The sequence below is a fragment of the Zygotorulaspora mrakii genome, chromosome 7 (assembly GCF_013402915.1).
Source record: "Zygotorulaspora mrakii chromosome 7, complete sequence".
NCBI classification, from domain to species: domain Eukaryota; kingdom Fungi; phylum Ascomycota; class Saccharomycetes; order Saccharomycetales; family Saccharomycetaceae; genus Zygotorulaspora; species Zygotorulaspora mrakii.
The window spans coordinates 584,354-605,337 of NC_050725.1; the positions used below are offsets into that span (position 1 = coordinate 584,354).

Sequence of the window (20,984 nt, forward strand, 5' to 3'; positions counted from 1 at the left end):
ATAAGCTGTCGTTTTCAGAGACTATTTCGTCTGGCGTGACAAAAAGCGATAATTCTCGAAAAAGGCCCGGCTGCTGGTACTACTTTATCCATATTAACCGTTTCTCCATGAACAAAACAGCGAATGGTACCTAGAATTAGGAATATCAGTTCAATTTGCAGTCTATCGAATCAGTAAGCAACTGCAGTACCGTGGAAAGATGTCTTCTTGGAGAAAAGCTGGTCTAACTTACAACTCATATTTGTCCGTTGCGGCCAAAGTTATACGTTCTGCGCTAAAACCGGAACTGCAGACCGCCGCTGTTATGAACAGATCAAAAAGTGAAGGCAGATACGTCAAATATGAGAATGGTTCAGCCGTAACTGACTCAGCACCATTGAACGATAAATGATTTCCACACTGTCTCTAAGCTTCAGGCGACAGAAATTCTCCACCCTTTAAGGGCAGACGCGCTATTATTACATATTCGGGGTTTTTTTTTATTTGTAGGGCCAAGAGTGTAAACTATGATGGCCAATGTATGGCACGCTATACACGTTATGTTAATATATATATACTCATAAACGCCTCCATTTTAATGTTCTCTTTTCTATTTTTCATCCCAGAAGAATTATGTTTTTTTTTTTATTTCGGTGCATGAACAGAGATAGACATGTCGCGCCCATCAGGCGAGCATGGTGAAATTTAAAGAAGAGGCTGCAATGTTATTGAGAATAGCAGTCGAGTGAGTTTGCTGGAGTTTTTATTTACATCGTTGCCCGCTTCCTCCAATTGTCCCCTTCTGTACCCTTAGGTGGATAGCAGCATGCTCTCTATGATGCGTCTTTCATGGGCGCCTTTGCCGAAACTGCCCAAACTGTTCTTGAAAAGGTCATTTGCATCGCAGATAACAAGTCCTGTGGTCAATCCGTATAGGAGTATCAAGTTGTCGGTACCTTCCGTGAGGACATACCATGCTGGATTACCAGGTCTTAGAAAGCCTCATGGGGCTTCCGCTGTCGGCCAAAGAAGAATTGACCTCAAGAGGCTGTACTCTATGACTCAACAGTTGCAATCTCAGGCTGACTCTCAGCCAGAGACGCAGTCACACTCACAAAGTCCACCAGGAAACCAGACAGACCCTGTAAAAAATAATGCCAAAGACGAAGACATCAAATCCAGTTGGCGTGATATGGTGCGATTGCTGCTTCTGGCAAAGCCTGATTGGAAATTGCTGCTGATTTCAATAGCTTTACTTACCGTATCATGCGTAATCGGTATGAGCATACCAAAAGTTATTGGGTTAGTCTTGGATGACTTGAAGACCGGGTTAGAGAACAACAAGGATAAGTACGGTGAAGAGACACCAGTTTCCATGGATGAACTGCCACCAATCGTGATGGATATGTCGATCTACGAATTTCTGGCATACTTTGGCGGATTCTTAGTTGTCGGTGTAGCAGCAAATTTTGGAAGAATAATCCTATTGAGACTTCTCAGCGAAAGAGTCGTCGCAAGACTGAGAGCAAATGTTATCAAAAAAACTATACATCAGGATGCTGAATTTTTCGATAGACACAAGGCTGGTGATTTGATTTCTAGATTAGGTTCAGATGCCTATGTTGTCTCGCGTTCTATGACACAGAAAATCTCCGATGGGTTTAAAGCTCTTATTTGTGGCGGTGTTGGTGTCGGGATGATGATATCTATATCACCAGCACTTTCATGCTTGTTACTTTTGTTCACTCCGCCTGTTCTGTTCAGTTCGTCGATTTTTGGTAAAAGAATCAGAAATACTTCCACTGATCTACAGGAAGCAACTGGTACTCTAACAAGAGTCAGTGAGGAGCAATTCTTGGGAGTAAGGACTGTCCAAGCATTTGTCGCAGAGCAGAAAGAGATTCATAGATACAATGACGCAATCAAGGGAATTTTTAACGTTGGTAAAAGAGCTGCTATTACGAATGCCAAGTTTTTCACAGTTACTAGTGGCCTTGGTGATATGAGTTTTTTAGTAGTTTTAGCATACGGTTCCTATTTGGTTTTGCAAGGTGGACTAAGTATTGGTGATTTAACGGCATTTATGCTGTATACCGAGTATACTGGGAGCTCTGTCTTTGGACTAACAAGTTTTTATTCAGAATTGATGCAGGGTGTTGGTGCTGCTGCAAGACTTTTTGAATTAACAGATCGTATACCATCAATAAAACCAACAGTTGGTAAAAAATTCATTCCTGGGCATGGTGAAATAGAATTGAAGAATATATCCTTTAGTTATCCGACAAGACCGGGAAATTTAATCTTTAATGGTCTAAATATGAAGATAAAAGCTGGCTCCAATGTTTGTATCGTAGGTCCATCAGGACGTGGTAAATCGACGATTGCACTGTTGCTGTTAAAATTTTATAATCCATCCAGTGGTCAAATATTCATTGATAAGCAAGAAATTTCAAAGACAAGCGCGAAGTCTTTAAGGCGACATATCGGGTTAGTGCAGCAAGAACCAATTCTAATGTCTGGAACAATCAGGGATAATATTACGTACGGTCTAACGTATACACCAACTGTTGAAGAAATAAGAACGGTTGCTAAACAGTGTTTTTGTCATAACTTTATCACCAAATTTCCTCAAGGTTATGACACCGTAATTGGACCCCAAGGAGCACTGCTGAGTGGAGGCCAAAAGCAGCGTATAGCAATCGCAAGAGCTATGCTAAAAAAACCAACCATTTTAGTTTTAGATGAGGCAACTTCAGCACTCGATGTGGAGAGTGAAGGTGCTATCAATTACACATTTGGTCAGCTGATGAAAAAAAAATCAATCACTATCGTTAGTATCGCGCATCGTTTAAGTACTATTAGAAGATCAGAAAATATCATAGTCCTAGGCAACGACGGTTCAGTTGTCGAAAGCGGTAAGTTCAAAGATCTATTTGTAGATCCAACCAGTGAGTTATCTAAGTTACTACGTGAAAAATCAAGTAGATCGGAAAATTCATCTATCGCTGAACCGGCTGAACAGCAAATTGATGATTCGCTAATCACACAATCGGAGGAAACTCTTGTTGCTGCTGATGTGGATGAAATTTTAAAAGATGTTAGCACAGAGGGAAAGCCTATAAAACTCTCTTAAATGTGCAAACATCAATGCCATAAGTAATATATTCTCAACTATTTAGACTCAAGATTGCATTTGCACTTTCTTTGGCGCCTACATTTTTCATCATCGCATTTCAAACTTTCCTTGTTTACCTTTTTGGAAAAGGTAAAACAAATTTAAATGATTTATCTGGCAACAATCGAAAAGACGGAACAATCAGCATAGAAGAACATCACTAAATCTTTCGACCGATCTTCAAACCCAACGAAATGCCAGAGGTCTGCCTCTCTCTTAAAGATAATCTAACAGAACTTCAAGAAATCGTTGAAGTAATCAATAATTTGACAGCGGTTAACGCCCACCTGAAGGATTGGCTTACTTCTCTCTTTAGAAGACTCTTTTCCATAGCTGAAAACGTTCCATCAGTTTTCACCCTCGATGTTGAGGAGAAGATAATATACGATCACTTAAAAAAGGTTCAAGGTAATATCGATACTTATTACACGCTGAACAAGACAATAGATGACATCGAAATTGCTTTATCGCGCCTTCTGGATTTGTTAGATACAAGCAGTGGCATAACTGGCCACGATTGGACATTAGAAAGCTTGGTTGATTTAATTGAGGATTGTTCAAATGCGGCCATAGAACTAAGGGTGGGACTAGAATCTCGAAAGAGCGTTGTAGACGCTGTGCTAGAATACGACGAAATCTCCGTAGATCAGATAGAGACTTTGGAAAGTCTTATAGGAAAGAACATTCAAACGTGTTTTGAACTACAGGAAGTCAGATTTTCCTCTCCAGTACGACACACGCCATCGTTTACTTTAAAAGAACTAATAAGAGTGCTCTCGTCCTACAACGAATCATCTGACCTAAAAATACCCACATTTTCAAGTTTAGAAAATTCTTTGTGTCGTAGATTTTTAAAGCTTAAGGATAGTATACTGCCAATTGAGAAAAGCCTGATGGAAATTTTGCCCCTGCGAATTGATCATTTCAGTAGCCGTACAGTGACAAACATAGACAAAATATGCACATTGATGACCGCGAGACGTGTCAAGCTTCTACCGCAGTTCCAACTTATGGTTGCGGAAGTGGATCAACTGAAGGTTGAACTTATCGATAAAAAATGGAGGATTGTATTTCAAAATTTGATTCACGAACTGACTTTTATCTTTGAAGAACTAGAGTCATTACAGAAGAAAATGACCGAAAAGAAACACGAACAAGACATACAGGAGAAATTTAGATATCAACTGAAGAAAAAAGTGCGGACCATTACGAAAACTTTTTCTGCTATTGAAAAGGCAGTCAAACTATCCTTACTGGATCCGGATACTATGTCTAAAACTGAGGAACTATCACAAAAATGGAATGAAATGAGACCTACGAGCGAACAAATACTAGCCGGCGTGGATCACGAAAATAAGGAGTACAGTGAAAGCGTTGTTACGAAGCTCAAATCTCTCAATGTTAGTAGTGCCATTCAGCCAACTGAGATTCCAAGAAATAAGTTCGGATCAATGTTAATGAAAAAAATGAACATAAAACCTATAATGATAGCCGGATCGCCAGCATCTGCTGAAAAAGTCAATCCTTTTTATCAGACATATAGGGACTCAGAAAAAGAGGGTGCCTCTGAACACTTAATTATGCAATCTGTGCCTTCACTGCCATACAGAAGCGCCGGTGATAGCTTCATGAATGACAATAATTCGAATAAACAGAACTATAATTCACTGAAAACACTGGAGGCTGAAAAATTGACATTCTATTCACAAAAACGGAGCAAAATACCAACATTCAAAGTTACAACCGTACTGCCTGCAACTTTTCTATTGACACCGCCTTCAAAGCTGAGCCAGAAGTGGGATTCATATCAGGGCCAAGGCCGCTCGCTACGACCTCCGACTCCTGTTTCGGCACTTCTTACGTCAAGTGTAGTTTAATTACTAGAGGGTACAGCGTTATGCAATGTCGAAATTTGACGGAATTTAGATTGAATGAGCTTGGATCCTTTTTTTTGTTTTTTTTTTCATACATTTGGACCTGACTCATTGAAAGCCAGGAACATATTCAAGTAGGAAGATGAATTATGCGGGGGGAGTGGGGCGCTGATTGCAATATAGCCCTGATGAAATGAATATTTTCAACGTTTATAGAAATCAAGATATCTAACCGTTTTACCCTTTTTTTAAGCTTTGCAATCGTGTGTTGCTCCTCTAACGGCTGGTACAATTACAGAAACGACTACTACTTGACTTTGTTCACATGATATGTGAATGTAAGCTTGTTATCCTTGGAAACTGATTATGTTGTATGCTCGAGACATGTCAGCGCGGAGTGCGCAAATAACCTATTTTTTTACCCGGTGCGCGTCATCTCATTTGTACATCAGAAGGTAAAGATTGGCGGCGTTATTAAAAGTTTTGATGAATTATCCCAATGTGCCGCTGTGTGGGATGAACGACTTGAATTATCCAGCAGAAAGGAATGTCTACTGATGTTTCTGATACATGTAGCAATGAGGGAACGAAATTGTCAAACCTCTTCAAGCGCGATTCGTCGCGAGACAGCCTTTCGGAGTCCTCATCATGCAGCTATGCAAAAGTTGAATCATCAGAGGTATCGAGCATTTCTGTGTCTTCAGAAATAGACAATTTATGCACCCAAAAAATGATGCACTCGGCTAGTTATGGTGTGAGCCGAAACCTTAAGACTATTTTGAGAAAGACTTCAGAAATGGTTTACTTGTCGAAGAGACCATTTCCCGATGTGCACGCTGGACCACTAACATATGTTCAATCATTCAAGGATATTATCAGCTATTTTGCTGATAACGAGATTTTGCCTAGTTTATCATCGCTATGCCAAAAGTTGCAGCAAGGACTGCCGATGCAAAGGATCAGCAGAAGGAAACAGGTGCTTTATTTATTTAAATTAGAGAATGAAGAAGCAATTACTTGGAAAGCTGGTAGTAAACGCTTAGAGCTGGACTCTATTAAAGATATTAGGATTGGACGAATGGCAAGTAATTACAGAGAAGAGTATGGTGTATCAGAGAAGGTAGCAAATCAGTGGATAACGATAATATATGCCGTATCAAATAAGTTAAAAGCTCTACATGTAGTTGCAAAAAATGAGAATGATTTCAACACTTTTTTGAGTTGTGTGTGTGGTCTTACATACACTAGAAGAGAATTAATGGAAAGCATTTCTGTTCCTGATAACGAAAAATTTGCAAACATCCATTGGCGAGCATCGGTTTCAGATAGAAAGGAAGATGAACTGAAGGATACACTGACTTTTGAAGATGTGACCAGACTTTGTGACAGGTTTCATATATATTGTTCTTTGAAGCACCTCAAAAAGCTATTTTCGGTAGCCGATATCAATCAGAACGGTCTACTCAATTTTCAGGAATTTCAAGCGTTCGTGAAGTTACTGAAAAGACGGCCCGAAATTACAAGTCTGTGGGACTCATTGACAGGCGAGGGACATTCCATGGATTTCGATGGATTCTATCATGTTATCAAGGATGTTCAAAACGAAGACATCGATAGGGAGAATGCAAGAATAATTTTTGAAAGATTTTGTGGCTCACATAATTCAGTTTTGGATGAGAACGACTTCATAAAGTTTTTGGGAGCTCAACCATACATGAAAAAATTATCTGAAGACTATTCTAAACCACTGAACAATTATTTCATAGCATCGTCCCATAATACGTATCTGCTGGGTAAGCAAGTTGGAGAGACGCCCTCAGTTGAAGGATATGTCCAGGCATTACAGCAAGGGTGTCGATGTATAGAAATTGATATATGGGATGATGATATGGGACCAGTTGTATGTCACGGCTTTTTGACGGGCGCTATTCCACTTGTTAATGTTGCGGAAATCATAAGAAAATACGCTTTCATTACATCTCCATATCCTCTCATAATATCCTTGGAAATAAATTGTAATACAGAGAATCAAATAATTGCAAGTTCAATTTTCCAAAATTCCTTGGGATCAATGTTGGTTCGGTCTGAATTTGAGGAGTCTGGAGATTTACCATCTCCAAAAGAGCTTATGCATAAGATAATACTTAAAGGCAAGAAAAACGCAAATTTCTCATTGGGCGCAATCAACCAAGATAATGCACTGTCGGCAGAGAGTACATCCTCGTGCAGTTCCTTCGATTCTGAAGCCGAAAATATGGGCAAAGCAGTGGAGCGTAAGTCGTCCACACGTATGAGACGAATACGTAGAATGACAATATCCAAGCATGTCGAAGTGTGTGATAGCGTTTTAGAGATATGTGGTTTATTCGGTTTGAAATTCAGAAATTTCTCACTGCCAGCATCTAAAACTTCCAACCATTGTTTTTCACTGAACGAGAAAAAGTTTGATAGTATGTGTAAGGATAAGACACAGGTGCTATCATTAGATAAACACAATAGAAAATATCTGATGCGGGTTTATCCTTATGCACTTCGATACAAGTCTAGTAATTTCAACCCCATAAAATATTGGAAAATGGGGGCTCAAATGGTCGCAACTAATTGGCAAACGTACGACTTGGGACAGCAGATCAATCTTGCAATGTTCCAACTTTCCAACCAAAAAAACGGTGTACTGCATTCTGGTTACGTGCTAAAACCACCCAGTTTAATTCCGAAAGTTGCAAAAGTACAGGAGCTACCTTCCCTATATAAAAAGATGCGGCGTAGCATTACGCATATTAATCTAAAGGTTCTTTCAGCACAACTACTGCCGAAACCTTCTGATGGACACAATGGCAAAGAACTCTTCGCTCCTTATGTTACGGTCGAGTTTATCATTGATGAAGAACCCATCTCACCTGTTGGAGTTACAAATGGATCTAAGATATCAGCAACTACTGCTTCAACCAGTTTTTGCAAAGAAAATGGACTAAACCCATCCTGGGATACAGAAATGTCATTGTTAGTAAAATCTCTGGATTTTGCATTTGTCAGGTTTACGGTTAAAACAAATGAAATTATATTAGCAACGTCATGTTTTAAAGTTGAGTATTTGAGAACAGGCTACAGACATATACCGCTATACAATGTGGAGGGTGAAGTCTACATTTTCTCTACATTATTTATTTTCTTAGATGTGCATTAATGTCCACGAAAACAAGCTGAATTTTTTTTTTGCCCTCACCAGATGCTAACTATGAACTAATTTCCAGTCTCAACCATGCGGGTTCCAATACAGCCACAAAGGGAGCAGGCATACACAAATTGCCAGGCGACTTATACTTTACTTAACTTTATCAAAAGTTAATTGCAGTGTATTTTTTTCGCACTGCGCCTAGTTCCGGATATGGAAATGCCAAGCTCTCGATGCAAATATAGGCCAAGATTTTATTTATGAAGAGTTCTTAGGCTAGGACATTCGCAAGGCGGTATTCAAAACTATTTGTGTGCATATTAAACTGCTAATATCATGTAAGAAGTCATTTTAGGCGCTACGCCCAATTCTCTATATGCAGTGAAATGGTCGCATATTGACGTATCGAAAAAAATAGTCTGAATAGGAAGTTTCGACGTGCCTGGCATAATAATTGATGTTGGCAAAGTCAACTGATGTGCTTTAGCTATTATGCATCGCATTTTGCTACCTTTTGGTAAACTCAGAGGTGCTTATATCCGTCTTGGTATGTGGTAGGCTTGGCCAAATACTGATATCCTGCCAGGCAATTGCAGTTATAGACACGGCAAGAAATGCCACTAGGTCATGGGAGTAAAAGCTGGGGATTTCTTATATAAACAAGGTCATTGTAAGTAGAGTATCCATTAAAATCGCCGTGGTAAGACGTCAATCTGGTTCTCGAAAGGAAAATGACATTTAAACACGAGGCTTCTGGAATAGCTGCTTCTGTCTTTCTGGCATGTTACACATTTTATACAATTACGGCTTTGTATATATACGTCAGGCAGGGTTGGAAGCACATTTATACATTCCTACTGATGTTTGGTATTATTAGGCTTGCATCTCAACTCTGCGCTGTCGTGTTTGCGGCAGTGGGTCTTGCACATTGGCAATGGCTCGTTGCTTACCTGGTGTTGGGAGCTGAAGGCTATTTTACTTTAATCTATACCTCAATGAGGTTCATTTGCGATGCTCAAAAGAAAGCGTATGGGATCTCTTGGGTGATGAGTACTGCACCTAAATTCAAGAGCACAAAAATTCAAAAATTTTGTTCCTCATACTTGAAAATATTCCATCTTGTTTTGATTCCTGCCAATGTCTTAATCATAGCTGGAGGCAGTCTTTTAAGCGGAGTTGATTCAGCAGAGTACAGCCAGTTGCATCATAAAGTCACAATAGCAAGAATACTTAGGACAATAGGACAGAGCATCTTCTTAGCATTGACACCGGCAATGATTTTGCTAAATCTATTTGCGTATTATAAGGAAAGAATCAGGAATCATTTCACCATTTCTATATTTTTGGCATCGCCATTTCTGCTTGTCAGAGGTATCTTTGGAATCTTATCTATATATGTCAAAGATATGAACCGTATCCAATTATCAAACTATATCAATGACGGTGTCACAAGCAAGTATGTCATATACGAATATGTTTTGGGCACAACTATGGAATTTGTAGCAGGCACCATCCTAATTTCAAACTATTTCTTGGCTCAAAGGAAAAACAAGATCTTAAGAGAAGCCACAATTGAATCAACAGCTTCAAAGGAGCTCACCATAAGCACTCCCTGAATTCGATTCCGTCTTTTTAGATACGATTCTATCCTTAATAATTCAAATAACGGCAATTACATGACTTTACTATGCTTCTTTTGGTGCAGTTATCTTTTTCAAATTGGTGATTATACTCAATTAGGCCATAGTGGCGCGAAGAGCTTCATGCGTGATGCGAAAAAGCGACGCGTGTGAGTTCACGATATATTTGAAATGTATATAATATTAAAGTAATTAGCTTTTTGAATGCTGATACTTCTTTCCACAAGATGTATGTGTTCAGCTGGGCACTGAAAGAGAGCAAATATTAGCAACATGAGCTCACCACTAAAGAGGAGGACAGCATTGGCTGGCAAGGATGTGAATGTAAAGCAGGCCACATTAGTAGGGGGTATACGCAAAGGTAGCAATCATTGCTCACCGATAAAAAAGAGCCAAGTAGGTATCGATTATGCATTACGGCACAGTCCTGTGAGAAACTTAACGGTAACGTCAAACAAAGGGACTCCCAGAAAAGGTGTATCGGATTTCACCTTTCATGAGGAGACACCCAGCGAGAAGGCCGCTGTGTTGATGGAACATTTTTCGCTAAAACAACAGTGTGCAGCATCAAACGATGAAAACGATTATAATACAGTGAAGGAGAACATGTCGCCATCCAAACTAGCCAAAAGGGTTGACAATAACAGCACAAAAAACAGCAAGAGGATACCACTTCGAGATTTGAGTATTGAAGACCACAAGGGCTACATTGTGGACCCACATACTCATGAAGAAACAACGCTAACGCTGCATTACAAGTACAAGACAAAACTACCGACTTATGTTACACCCCCCAGAGATAAGAAGTTAAGACAGTACTTTACGTATAGCGATATCAAAGAGGGCAAACCCCTATCGCGTAGCACCGACGATATTTCAAAGGATAAGATAGTGAAAAAGCTCGATTTTACGATACGTGGGAATTAAATAGCACAGCATATATAATTTTTTAATACCCAGTTTTCCACTTTTCGTAAGCTCCGTTACGAGTTTTCGGTTTTCCGCACTACTGAAAAATTTTAGCTAAAAAAATTGAATCTCATCTCATCTCATCCCATCCCATCCCATCCCATCTCGAGGTAAAGGCATAGTGGAAGCAGTTATAAGATGGCCAAGGCAGCAAGGAAAAGCTACGGGGCATCCAACAATAAGCAGGTTGATGCCGAGAAACATCTTACGTCAGTGTTCAAGTTCAATACTGATCTCGGACAACATATTCTAAAGAATCCATTAATTGCACAGGGTATAGTGGATAAAGCACAAATAAGGCCATCGGACACAGTCTTGGAAGTTGGACCAGGAACAGGTAACCTAACAGTCCGTATTCTGGAGCAAGCCAAAAATGTGATTGCTGTGGAGATGGATCCAAGAATGGCAGCGGAGTTGACAAAGAGGGTTCATGGCACTCCCGTCGAGAGGAAGCTTGAAATAATGCTGGGGGATTTCATGAAGACCGAACTCCCCTATTTCGACATATGCATAAGTAACACGCCGTATCAAATATCGGCCCCCCTGGTCCTCAAGCTGATCAACCATCCAAGGCCACCCAGGGTAGCAATACTGATGTTCCAAAGAGAATTTGCAATGAGACTAGTTGCAAGACCGGGCGACTCCCTGTACTGCAGATTATCAGCAAACGTTCAAATGTGGGCCAACGTCACACACATAATGAAGGTCGGCAAGAACAACTTCAGACCACCGCCACAAGTCGAATCAAGCGTCGTGCGCATGGAGATAAAGAACCCAAGACCGCAGGTAGATTTCAACGAGTGGGACGGGCTTTTGAGGATCGTGTTCGTAAGAAAAAACAGAACAATATCCGCAGGGTTCAAATCAAGCACTGTAATTGAAATCCTGGAAAAAAATTACAAGACCTACTTGGCAATGACCAATAAGATGGTTGACGATAACGAGAATCTTAAGGAAACCGTCAAACAAAAAATTGAAATGGTGTTGAAAGAGACTGGGTTAGCTGAAAAAAGAGCGGGTAAATGCCTTCAAACCGACTTTTTGAAACTTCTCTACGCATTTCATCAGGTCGGTATACACTTTTCATAATAACTAGTATTATATCTATGTTTGTGTAGTAGCACTATTGTAAAACATCTGAGCCCGTCCGGGATAACGACACTGTCCGGTACAACGGGCGTCGGCCAATGTGTCCGGTAACCATATCCCGGACAGTGCTCTGTCCGGATCTGAAAAAAGAAACTCGCACGGCTCGTACTTTGCCCCTCATCTCGAAAAGAAATGAAGCCTCCTAAAAAAGGAAAGAGATGCGCCGTACGGTTCGCGGCTTATCATGTAATTCTCCCAAAACGGTAATTACACAGCCAGAGCGGCATCAATTCGTCCCGGCCTTCGAAAATGGGCCGTTGGGAAGGAAAAGGAAACAAGGGTCAGTAAGGGTCCCTCACCGACAGGGTTCAATGACCCGCTACAGGAAGAGCAGGTCGTTGATGATGGAAATGCGATAATGGTTATCTGGGCGCACCTGATTGTTCGACGGAATGTTGTTGTTTGTGAGGTGTTGCTCCTTCAGTTACAGGCTGAATTTGTACCAGTCACTCTGTGGTTGTGTTGTTATCAATCGAGAAAACACAAAAGGCTCTTGGGAGTATCTTGGGAGTATCTTGAAGGTATCTTCGGGGTTATCTTGGGAGTTGTCGTGGAAAGCCGCGGTGCGATAGTGAACGATATCTCAGTGGCTGTAAACAGCCGTCCGCCTTGGTCGGTTTTAGAAGATGTAATCTTATTATTGGAGTAACGGTGCTGCTCGGCGCAGACTCTGAAATGTATAAATACATGTCGAAGCACGCCGGTCTCGGGCCTCTCTTGTTGGCCTGTTGGTCGCTCGGAAGCACAGAAGAAGCACAGAACTCTGTTAGTACAGTCAATTGGAAAGATGAGAATCACATCAGCACCTTTGTCTGTTTCCAACTCAGACACTTCGGCGTCGGATAAGGATTTTTCTAATGTGGACAGCAAAGCACAGGACCAGAAACCAGAGGTCTTGGAAAAATCAGCCGAATACATCGATTTAGACCTGGAACAGTGTTCCACATCAGCTAGAGCTGAGAACGACCATGTTTTTGATGGTAAACAAGAAGAGGTTCGTTTGAAAAAAGACTTGAAAGCAAGACATGTTTCGATGATTGCTATCGGTGGCTCTCTTGGTACGGGTTTGTTGATTGGTACGGGTGCGTCTTTATCAACTGCTGGTCCAGTTGCTGTGCTTATCGCGTACTCTTTTGTTGGTCTTTTGGTATTCTTCGTTATGGCTTGTTTAGGTGAAATGGCAACTTTTATACCGCTGGATGGATTTACTAGTTATGCTACACGTTATTGTGATCCGGCACTTGGCTTTGCTGTCGGTTATGTTTATTTATTCAAATATTTGATAATTACGCCAAATCAACTTACCGCTGCTGCTTTAGTGATTCAATATTGGATAAGTAGAGACACTGTGAATCCTGGTGTGTGGATTACCGTATTCTTAATCGTTATTGTTGCTATAAATACCTTTGGTGTGAAGTATTTTGGAGAATTCGAGTTTTGGTTATCAAGTTTCAAGGTCTTGGTCATGTTGGGGTTGATCATTCTAATGTTTATCCTAATGTTGGGTGGTGGTCCAAACCATGATAGATTGGGTTTCCGCTATTGGAAGAATCCTGGTGCTTTCAAGCCTTATTCAGAAGATATTTCTGGTTCCATCGGTAAATTCGTTTCATTCGTTTCTGTCTTTGTTAATGCAATTTTTGCTTACTTGGGAGTTGAATTAACCGGTATCGTTGCTGCTGAAGCTCAAAATCCAAGAAGAAACATTCCAAGAGCTATCAAATTAACAATGTACCGTATTATTGTCTTCTATGTCATTACTATCCTTCTGCTAGGTATGTGTGTTCCTTACAATGATCCATTGCTGTTAGATGCGAGAAGAAGATCTACCTCTGCTGCTGCTTCGCCATTTGTTGTTGCTATCTCTACAGCTGGTATTGATGTCTTACCCCATATTTTCAACGTCTGTGTTTTAATGTTCGTTTTCAGTGCTTGTAACTCCGATCTATATGTGGCTTCAAGGAGTTTGTACAGTTTGGCCATTGATAACAAAGCACCAAGATTATTTGCAAGGACTAATAGATGGGGTATCCCTTATAACTCTTTGATTTTAACAACAGCCTTCTGTTGTTTAGCATACATGAACGTTTCCTCTTCTTCCTCTCAGATCTTTACCTATTTTGTTAACGTTACCTCAATCTTCGGTTTATTGAGTTGGATCTCGATCTTGATAACTTATATTTGTTTTGATAGAGCATTGAGAGCGCAGGGTATTTCAAAGAGGAGTTTGGCTTATTTCGCTCCTTTGCAGCCATATGGTGCCTACTTCGCTTTGTTTTTCTGTATCCTACTTGGGTTGGTTAAAAATTTTACCGTTTTCTTAGGTCATACCTTTGATTATAAAACATTCATCACTGGTTATATTGGTATTCCAGTTTTCGTTATTTCATATTTTGGTTACAAATGGATAAAAAAGACTAAAATAGTCAAACCTGAAGATGTAGATCTATTCACCTTTAAGGAGGCAGTGGATTTAGAAGAAGAAGAATGGAAAATAAGGGATCAAGAAAACAAAGAGAAGTTAGCAACAAACGGTAAAAATTTTGAATGGTTTTATGAAACTATTCTAGGTAAAATTTTTTAAATTATTCATAAAAACATATCTAGTCATCTCATCTCGTATTGATATTAGCACATAATTAATACTCACAAATATAGTATCGTTATTGAAGCCGAATCCTTCTAGTCAAAATTCAAATTATACCATTCCTCGCTCAGGTTCGCAAATCTCATTTATTGATAAGTTTTTTCATCTTGACTCTTTCGGATATTCATAGAGCCAAAAATAGTCAAACTTTTGAACCAAAAATAACATTAAAATGCAACAAAAATAAGAGATCAAACACATTCATTTAATCGAGTCCAAGGTAGTTGGGTTGAAAAATTATGATTATACCCTACTCATTTAGGAGAAAAAAATTTGTTTTAGCTACAATTGCACTCCTTTTGATATTGATCTTTCTCATAAATCACTCTCCAGTTTCCATCGAAACCATCTCCGCAAAAGATCCCCACATTAGTGGCTTCAATTTTTTTGCAAAACTAGAACAAGGATCTAGCGATTGGTCGATCAAATTTCATGAAATCAATTGGTTCACTGATGTGTTCTTTTTTCTTTCTCACTATGTGCCCTTCCTTCGGAAAGAAGGTAATGACGTTATAGAGTCTGTTATAAAGCTCAAATACTTCCAAAAATGCTTGGCAGAAAACTACGACACAGAGCTACAACGAATGAATGATATTCAAGAGCACCTCTTCCCATATTTGCATTTTGACGCTTTCGGATCTAGCGATTCGAAGTTTTGGCCTACCTATACTAGATGGAACGGCGCGGTATACGAAAACTCCTTGCCAAGGTTCTCTCCCGTGAATAATACCTTCCTAGATGCACCAGAGGTGAAATACAATTACAAGAGATTTTTCTGGGCCAATTGGCTCGAAAATTACGTTCAGCCAGGATCAAAGGGCATCGTTGTCAGCGCCGGAGATAACCAATGCAGTGATACCGTTAGATTAATTCGAGTCTTAAGATATCTGAAAAACACCTTACCTATTGAAATCGTTCATAAAGGTGATCTGAGTCAGGTCTACCAAGAAATGTTGGTGAAAGCTGCCAGGGATGACGACTCCGATACATATCCCAGTCAAGAGATGTGGTTTTCGGACATTTCTCACATGATTGCATCAAATTATGCTGCGAAGTTCTCAGGATATAGTAATAAGTGGTTAGCAGTTTTGTTTAGTTCTTTCGAAAACACGATTTTGGTGGATGCTGATACCGTGCCCTTCGTTGGCTTAGAACATTATTACGAATGGGAACAGTTCAAAAACTTTGGAGCAGTGTTCTTTAAAGATAGAGGATTAAAATCTGACCCATTAAATAAGTGGGAAGTAGCGAGATTAAAAGCGATAGCCGATAAGCTCTTGAGCTTGGACCTAAAGAATGCATTATCCTCAAATGACCTGCGTCACCAGCTGTCACTCCGAGTGAAAGACACCATTGCACTGAATACAATCGAAAGTATCTTTATGCACGGCTATAAACACCATATGGAAAGTGGCTTAGTGGTCATTAACAAAAACAAAAATCTGATGGGCCTTTTAACTTCACTTTCCTTACATTTTTCATCAGTGAGAGAGTATTTCCATGGTGACAAAGAATGGTTTTGGATTGCGCAATTTCTGCGTAACGAATCTTTTACGTTTCATCCAAAAGAGGCCTCGAATATCGGGAGACTTGGTAATGTGGCGTCTGAAGATTCAAGTGATTTCTATCAAATATGTTCAGTCCAGCTTTCTCACAGTGACATAGATGGATCCATATTATGGGTAAATGGGGGCATGAAAACTTGCAAGAAAAATTCATGGAATTTTGACTACGATAGAAGCAAGAGGTTGGCCTCCATGTATAGTAGCTCAGAGGAGTTGCGAGAGTATTACGAAACGCCTGTACATTTAGAGGGTGCAATAATACCGGATTTATCTCTAACAGACTGGGTTAATTCAGGGGAATGTGCAGCCTACAACTATTGCACACTTTATAAAGAAGGGCAATTTGGAGAGTTGCTCAGATTCAACGACTCTACCAAGGAGGCATATAATGAAATTGTGAGAATTTGGAATTTACCTATATGATCCTATGACAGGCGAATGTGTGGGGCAATTACTCGTCTGTATTATGTATTTCACTGGTGGAAGTGCCTAAAAAGTTACTTTTCTCTAAGTATGCTGTCTGCCAGCAATATAAAAGTATGATACCATCTAGTAATCGAATACGCGTCGATCTTCTGCTATCGTTGTGGACTTTATTTATTTGGATAGCGATATAGTAGTGCCCTTCAATAAATGCATGTACATTAATAACAAGAAAAAAAACGATTTATTACGACTAATGAACACTCATTTCGATTATAATTATATACAGTTGATTACTCTGTACATGCATCATTCGCTCCTTTCGCAAATAATGCATGCTTCACAACATAAAGATTTAACAAAGGTATTATTTTGGCAATTGGGAATTGTCTTTCGTGGTAAAGTAACCTTTCACTCTGTCAAATATGTGATATTCTTTTTCATCATAAACGGCTTCATCATCATGAGCGTCCTCCAGAGCGACTGTGCTTGTTAGTTTGTGGTCTCTCAAGATCAATGCAGCTATTAATAGTGGTACACAGAAGCATAAACCAACCGTACATAGAATTTTTTGAACATATCTGTATGATATAACCAAACCTTCTCTTGTTTCTGTTCCCCAAGGATGATTCAATATAAACGTTGTTGGTGATCCGTACGCGGTGTCAGCGACACTTCTATCAGCTATGTTCCTGTAAATCTCTCTTGGCAAAATGTTAGTCCAAATGGCACCACTAACAGCAGATCCGACCGCAGATCCGATATTATATGTGGATAAGTACAATGCGGTAACGACAGCCATTCTTGAGTGTGTTTTGGTAGAGGCCTGAATAGACGCTTGCGTTGTATATGTAAAGAAACCTGCACCAAAGCCTAACAAACACAATGACCCAATAATACCAGCGTGAGAATCAGTGTCACCACGGAAATGAACTAGTAAACCGAAAGAAACGAACCAACAACAGATACCAAAAATGATAAATGGTTTAGTTCTTCTGACCTTTACGATAACGAGGCCTAATAGAGGACCTGTAATACATGAAACAAAAGAGTACAATGAAGTGATTCTGGTGGCAGACATGATACTCTCATTTACGGCAACAAGTAGAACGGTGTACATATAGTCACCTTGCATATACCAGTTGAAATTAATGAAAAACGCAATTGCCAGAGCTGACCAGATACCACGATCCTTGACCAAATTCCAAGGAACTAATGGATGTTTGGCATATCTGGCTTCCCAAATAAAAAAAGCCGGGAGTGCGACAACCCAACCAATAACTTCAGGAACAATTATGTGTGCTGCTTGCCACTGTGTTTCGAAACCACCAGCAAGTGTGAATGGGACTAAAATACAACCAAACACGACACACGCCAAAACTAATCCCAAGAAATCCAATCTCCAGAAGAATACATCAATAAGATAAGTGTGCCATGGAACCTGCTTGTACAATTTGACCTCACTCTTCAATTTGTGAGGTGCATTTTTATGAGCAAGGTATTTCATGTGCAGCATGCAGCATGTTAATGGAATACATGATAAGGGTAAAATAAATGCCCACATACCAATACCCCATGACCACCTTGAGCCTACAGCAGCTGTGATGTTACCACTTATCCAAGTATTAATTATGAAAGGTAACGCTGGAACAAACGACGCAAACAATCTCCAATTTAAATTAGAAAAATCCATTGCTATGATTTCTAACATCAGCGAAACACCTGTCATACCTAATTGATAGAAACTACTACCAGCTGCAAATCTAGAAATATCTGTTGCTTGACTTTCAATAATTGTACCCATGACATAAAAGAGAACCGCCACTAGTAATATGGAAGTTCTACCAAAAATATCTGATGCCCTTGCGAACCAAAGTTGCCCTGCGGCAGCAATAACTGTTCTGATACAATTAACAGTTGAAGTCAAAGGATGATTAGAGTATGATGAGGTTGCATAATATTGGAAAGCGCTACGTACCATACCATCCAGACCATAACAATATGCAATTAAAAATATTGAAAAAAAGAGCATTATCCTGTAGTAAATGTGGTTGTATTGCTCCGTATAAACCTCGATATTGATTACCCCCGCATCTTTGTAATCGAGGCCTGTGCCACTAATGGCAACGCTCTCCTGCACAGAAGTGTCCTGCTTCTTAGAGTCAGTAGAATCACTCTCCGACACTGTCATTATAACTCTCGTTTTTTATGCTAAGCTCCTACCGTTTTACAAGTAAGCACAAGTATTGTTACACAAGATACAACAGAACGGATTAAATTTATATGAAATTTCATCCAAAGTTTTTTTTTTTCAATTTCTCCCCCCATCATTTTGCTCATCGCATTGTGGCTTGCTTCTTCTATTTAGTTTAAACTATACTTTCTGTCACCTTGACACAAGTATGCAGCAAGTTCATTAACAATGCACCAAGAATCCGATTAATCGTACAGTGAGAATGCGGGTGCAGGTTGCTTGCATACACCCCGTTTTTGGCAGATACATCGAAATTTTTCACGATTCTTCCTTTTTTTAAGCGGAACATTCCATAAACGACTTGCAAAAAAACTAGGAAAATTGTAATGAATTAATTAATGATTAACCTCACAGTACTTAAAAAGTCTGTTCATTAGTAATGAATGACTGCAATTTTTTGCACACTGAATCAGCGCTTACAACCAGCGAACGTTTCTGCAACGGGCCCTGAGAGAATTCGGCAAATGGCGTTGTACCACGCATTAGGACCCTATAAGGACCCTTTGGCCCTATTAGGACGCCACTAAAAATTATCGCAGGATCTCGCACGCCGTTCACAGTGTATGTTCGCACTGTCGGAATAGGAAATTTCTGTGTATATCGTCAAATAAAGCTAACTTGAGGGTTTGTCGAGCCTTTGACAACACGTCGCCGTGCTTATTCAAATGCCTCTGAAAACCCTTCATACTATATCCTCAACGCAGTTCGATCTCTTCGAATTGCTCTTATATAAAGCAGCATAACTACGCACATATATTGTGTGAAGAGGAGTTATTACAGGTCTGAAGGGTCGCAGGATTCATCTTGTACTGGGATGGGAAAGCCAAGAAATAAACTGTTTAGAGAGAACAATAAAGTTGATGTTGAATTAGGCATTGCACAAAATTCTTGAGACTAGAGATCCGCGAGTGCGAAAACCCTTGAAGTAGCTCATGGATGTCCTATGGACTTTATGATGCCAGGCTGCTTTCATTGCTGCATGCGGCGAATGGCGTCATATGGTCGGCTTGAAAAATAACCATAGGCTACTGCGCCTTACATAAAATAGCAAGGGTAGTATACAAAAGGGTATATATATGGAACTGTAGGGGATTTTAGAAACTCATTTGGACTTGTCAACAGTCACTAGATAAATGTCTACAAAAAGACAATGGACTACCTTCGCGACAAGCTTCAAGGCGATGAAAAGTTTCGTATAGATTTGAGTAAAAACGTTACACATCCAGCGTTCCAGTATAACAGAGAAAGGTGCCTTCCAATCTCCCAAATCTTTGGTCACCGCGGCTTCTTTCTTTTCCCCAGTGAAAACTCGTACGACATTTTTAAGAACACAAAATTCAATTATGGTCTGCTGGAACCTGGGGGCGTTGGTATTCCGTTGTTCCATATCAGAAAGTGCTACCATTTAATGAGTTTCTCGGGAAGGTCACCAGTCTTTATTATATACAAGAACATTATATTACATGAGAAGGAAAATGTGCCTTTTGCGAAATATAACGTGATAAGGAAGGAAAACGGCTTGGTTTTATATGAAGTTCCATACTGCGAAATCTATAGAAGAATGGGACTTCTTAATAAGGAATATAATTTAGTTTTCTCATTCGATGGCATTACAACGAGACAGCTTCTCATGATTAGGCGATCGTATAATAGAGATCTTTTCACAAACATCAATGATACGAATTTGCGCTGGCATGTCTCCTACTCACCACTTAAAAGTGATCAATTCAGGCTTGCGATTTTGGAAGATGGCGCCCCTAGCTTGCTAGATGATTCTGAAACTAGGAGGAGGAAAAAGAGCAGCGACTCCTCGAGTGGTAAGAGGGAAAATCGTGTCATTGCTCATTTCACAAGAAGACACAAAGACTATTTGCCTAAAATTATCTCCAAAGAATCAAATTTGATAATTGGTGAGTGGTCAGATTCGCCCTCCTATGGAATATCATCAATCCCCTGGGATACTCAAGCGCTTTCATGTCAAGCGTTATTAATCCACTATCTAGAAGATGAAGAAGAAAAAAGAGGTTCAAACCAACCAGCAAATTGAATATTTTTGCACGTTTAAGAGTTACTTGTAGGCTATTGTACTATATATACTACTTAGTATCCATTTACCTTACCCTAAATGCAGGAA

The 20,984-nt window shown here is 39.8% G+C and overlaps 11 protein-coding genes across 11 annotated transcripts; 10 read left to right on the plus strand and 1 right to left on the minus strand.

Moving 5' to 3' along the window:
• Window positions 1–199: 199 nt before the first annotated feature.
• Window positions 200–391, plus strand: ATP15 (F1F0 ATP synthase subunit epsilon; the record flags this gene model as incomplete). The annotated part of the gene is made up of 1 exon (XM_037290257.1): window positions 200–391. The coding sequence occupies one exon, from the start codon at window positions 200–202 to the stop codon at window positions 389–391; it is 192 nt and encodes a 63-aa protein (XP_037146152.1).
• A 414-nt stretch (window positions 392–805) lies between these two features.
• MDL2 (ATP-binding cassette permease MDL2) lies at window positions 806–3,112 on the plus strand (the record flags this gene model as incomplete). Its single annotated transcript, XM_037290258.1, has 1 exon — window positions 806–3,112. The coding sequence occupies one exon, from the start codon at window positions 806–808 to the stop codon at window positions 3,110–3,112; it is 2,307 nt and encodes a 768-aa protein (XP_037146153.1).
• Window positions 3,113–3,348: 236 nt separating this feature from the next.
• Window positions 3,349–5,031, plus strand: KAR9 (Kar9p; the record flags this gene model as incomplete). The annotated part of the gene is made up of 1 exon (XM_037290259.1): window positions 3,349–5,031. One exon carries the CDS (start codon window positions 3,349–3,351, stop codon window positions 5,029–5,031), a length of 1,683 nt encoding a protein of 560 aa, XP_037146154.1.
• A 544-nt stretch (window positions 5,032–5,575) lies between these two features.
• PLC1 (phosphatidylinositol phospholipase C) lies at window positions 5,576–8,215 on the plus strand (the record flags this gene model as incomplete). The annotated part of the gene is made up of 1 exon (XM_037290260.1): window positions 5,576–8,215. The coding sequence occupies one exon, from the start codon at window positions 5,576–5,578 to the stop codon at window positions 8,213–8,215; it is 2,640 nt and encodes an 879-aa protein (XP_037146155.1).
• Window positions 8,216–8,934: 719 nt separating this feature from the next.
• Window positions 8,935–9,819, plus strand: HG535_0G03140 (uncharacterized protein; the record flags this gene model as incomplete). The annotated part of the gene is made up of 1 exon (XM_037290261.1): window positions 8,935–9,819. The coding sequence occupies one exon, from the start codon at window positions 8,935–8,937 to the stop codon at window positions 9,817–9,819; it is 885 nt and encodes a 294-aa protein (XP_037146156.1).
• A 297-nt stretch (window positions 9,820–10,116) lies between these two features.
• Window positions 10,117–10,770, plus strand: ACM1 (Acm1p; the record flags this gene model as incomplete). The annotated part of the gene is made up of 1 exon (XM_037290262.1): window positions 10,117–10,770. The coding sequence occupies one exon, from the start codon at window positions 10,117–10,119 to the stop codon at window positions 10,768–10,770; it is 654 nt and encodes a 217-aa protein (XP_037146157.1).
• Window positions 10,771–10,950: 180 nt separating this feature from the next.
• Window positions 10,951–11,901, plus strand: DIM1 (putative dimethyladenosine transferase; the record flags this gene model as incomplete). Its single annotated transcript, XM_037290263.1, has 1 exon — window positions 10,951–11,901. One exon carries the CDS (start codon window positions 10,951–10,953, stop codon window positions 11,899–11,901), a length of 951 nt encoding a protein of 316 aa, XP_037146158.1.
• An 847-nt stretch (window positions 11,902–12,748) lies between these two features.
• On the plus strand, window positions 12,749–14,545 carry DIP5 (dicarboxylic amino acid permease; the record flags this gene model as incomplete). Its single annotated transcript, XM_037290264.1, has 1 exon — window positions 12,749–14,545. One exon carries the CDS (start codon window positions 12,749–12,751, stop codon window positions 14,543–14,545), a length of 1,797 nt encoding a protein of 598 aa, XP_037146159.1.
• A 302-nt stretch (window positions 14,546–14,847) lies between these two features.
• MNT2 (alpha-1,3-mannosyltransferase MNT2) lies at window positions 14,848–16,596 on the plus strand (the record flags this gene model as incomplete). The annotated part of the gene is made up of 1 exon (XM_037290265.1): window positions 14,848–16,596. One exon carries the CDS (start codon window positions 14,848–14,850, stop codon window positions 16,594–16,596), a length of 1,749 nt encoding a protein of 582 aa, XP_037146160.1.
• Window positions 16,597–16,963: 367 nt separating this feature from the next.
• On the minus strand, window positions 16,964–18,787 carry HG535_0G03190 (uncharacterized protein; the record flags this gene model as incomplete). The annotated part of the gene is made up of 1 exon (XM_037290266.1): window positions 16,964–18,787. One exon carries the CDS (start codon window positions 18,785–18,787, stop codon window positions 16,964–16,966), a length of 1,824 nt encoding a protein of 607 aa, XP_037146161.1.
• A 1,213-nt stretch (window positions 18,788–20,000) lies between these two features.
• Window positions 20,001–20,897, plus strand: HG535_0G03200 (uncharacterized protein; the record flags this gene model as incomplete). The annotated part of the gene is made up of 1 exon (XM_037290267.1): window positions 20,001–20,897. The coding sequence occupies one exon, from the start codon at window positions 20,001–20,003 to the stop codon at window positions 20,895–20,897; it is 897 nt and encodes a 298-aa protein (XP_037146162.1).
• Between the last annotated feature and the right edge of the window lie 87 nt (window positions 20,898–20,984).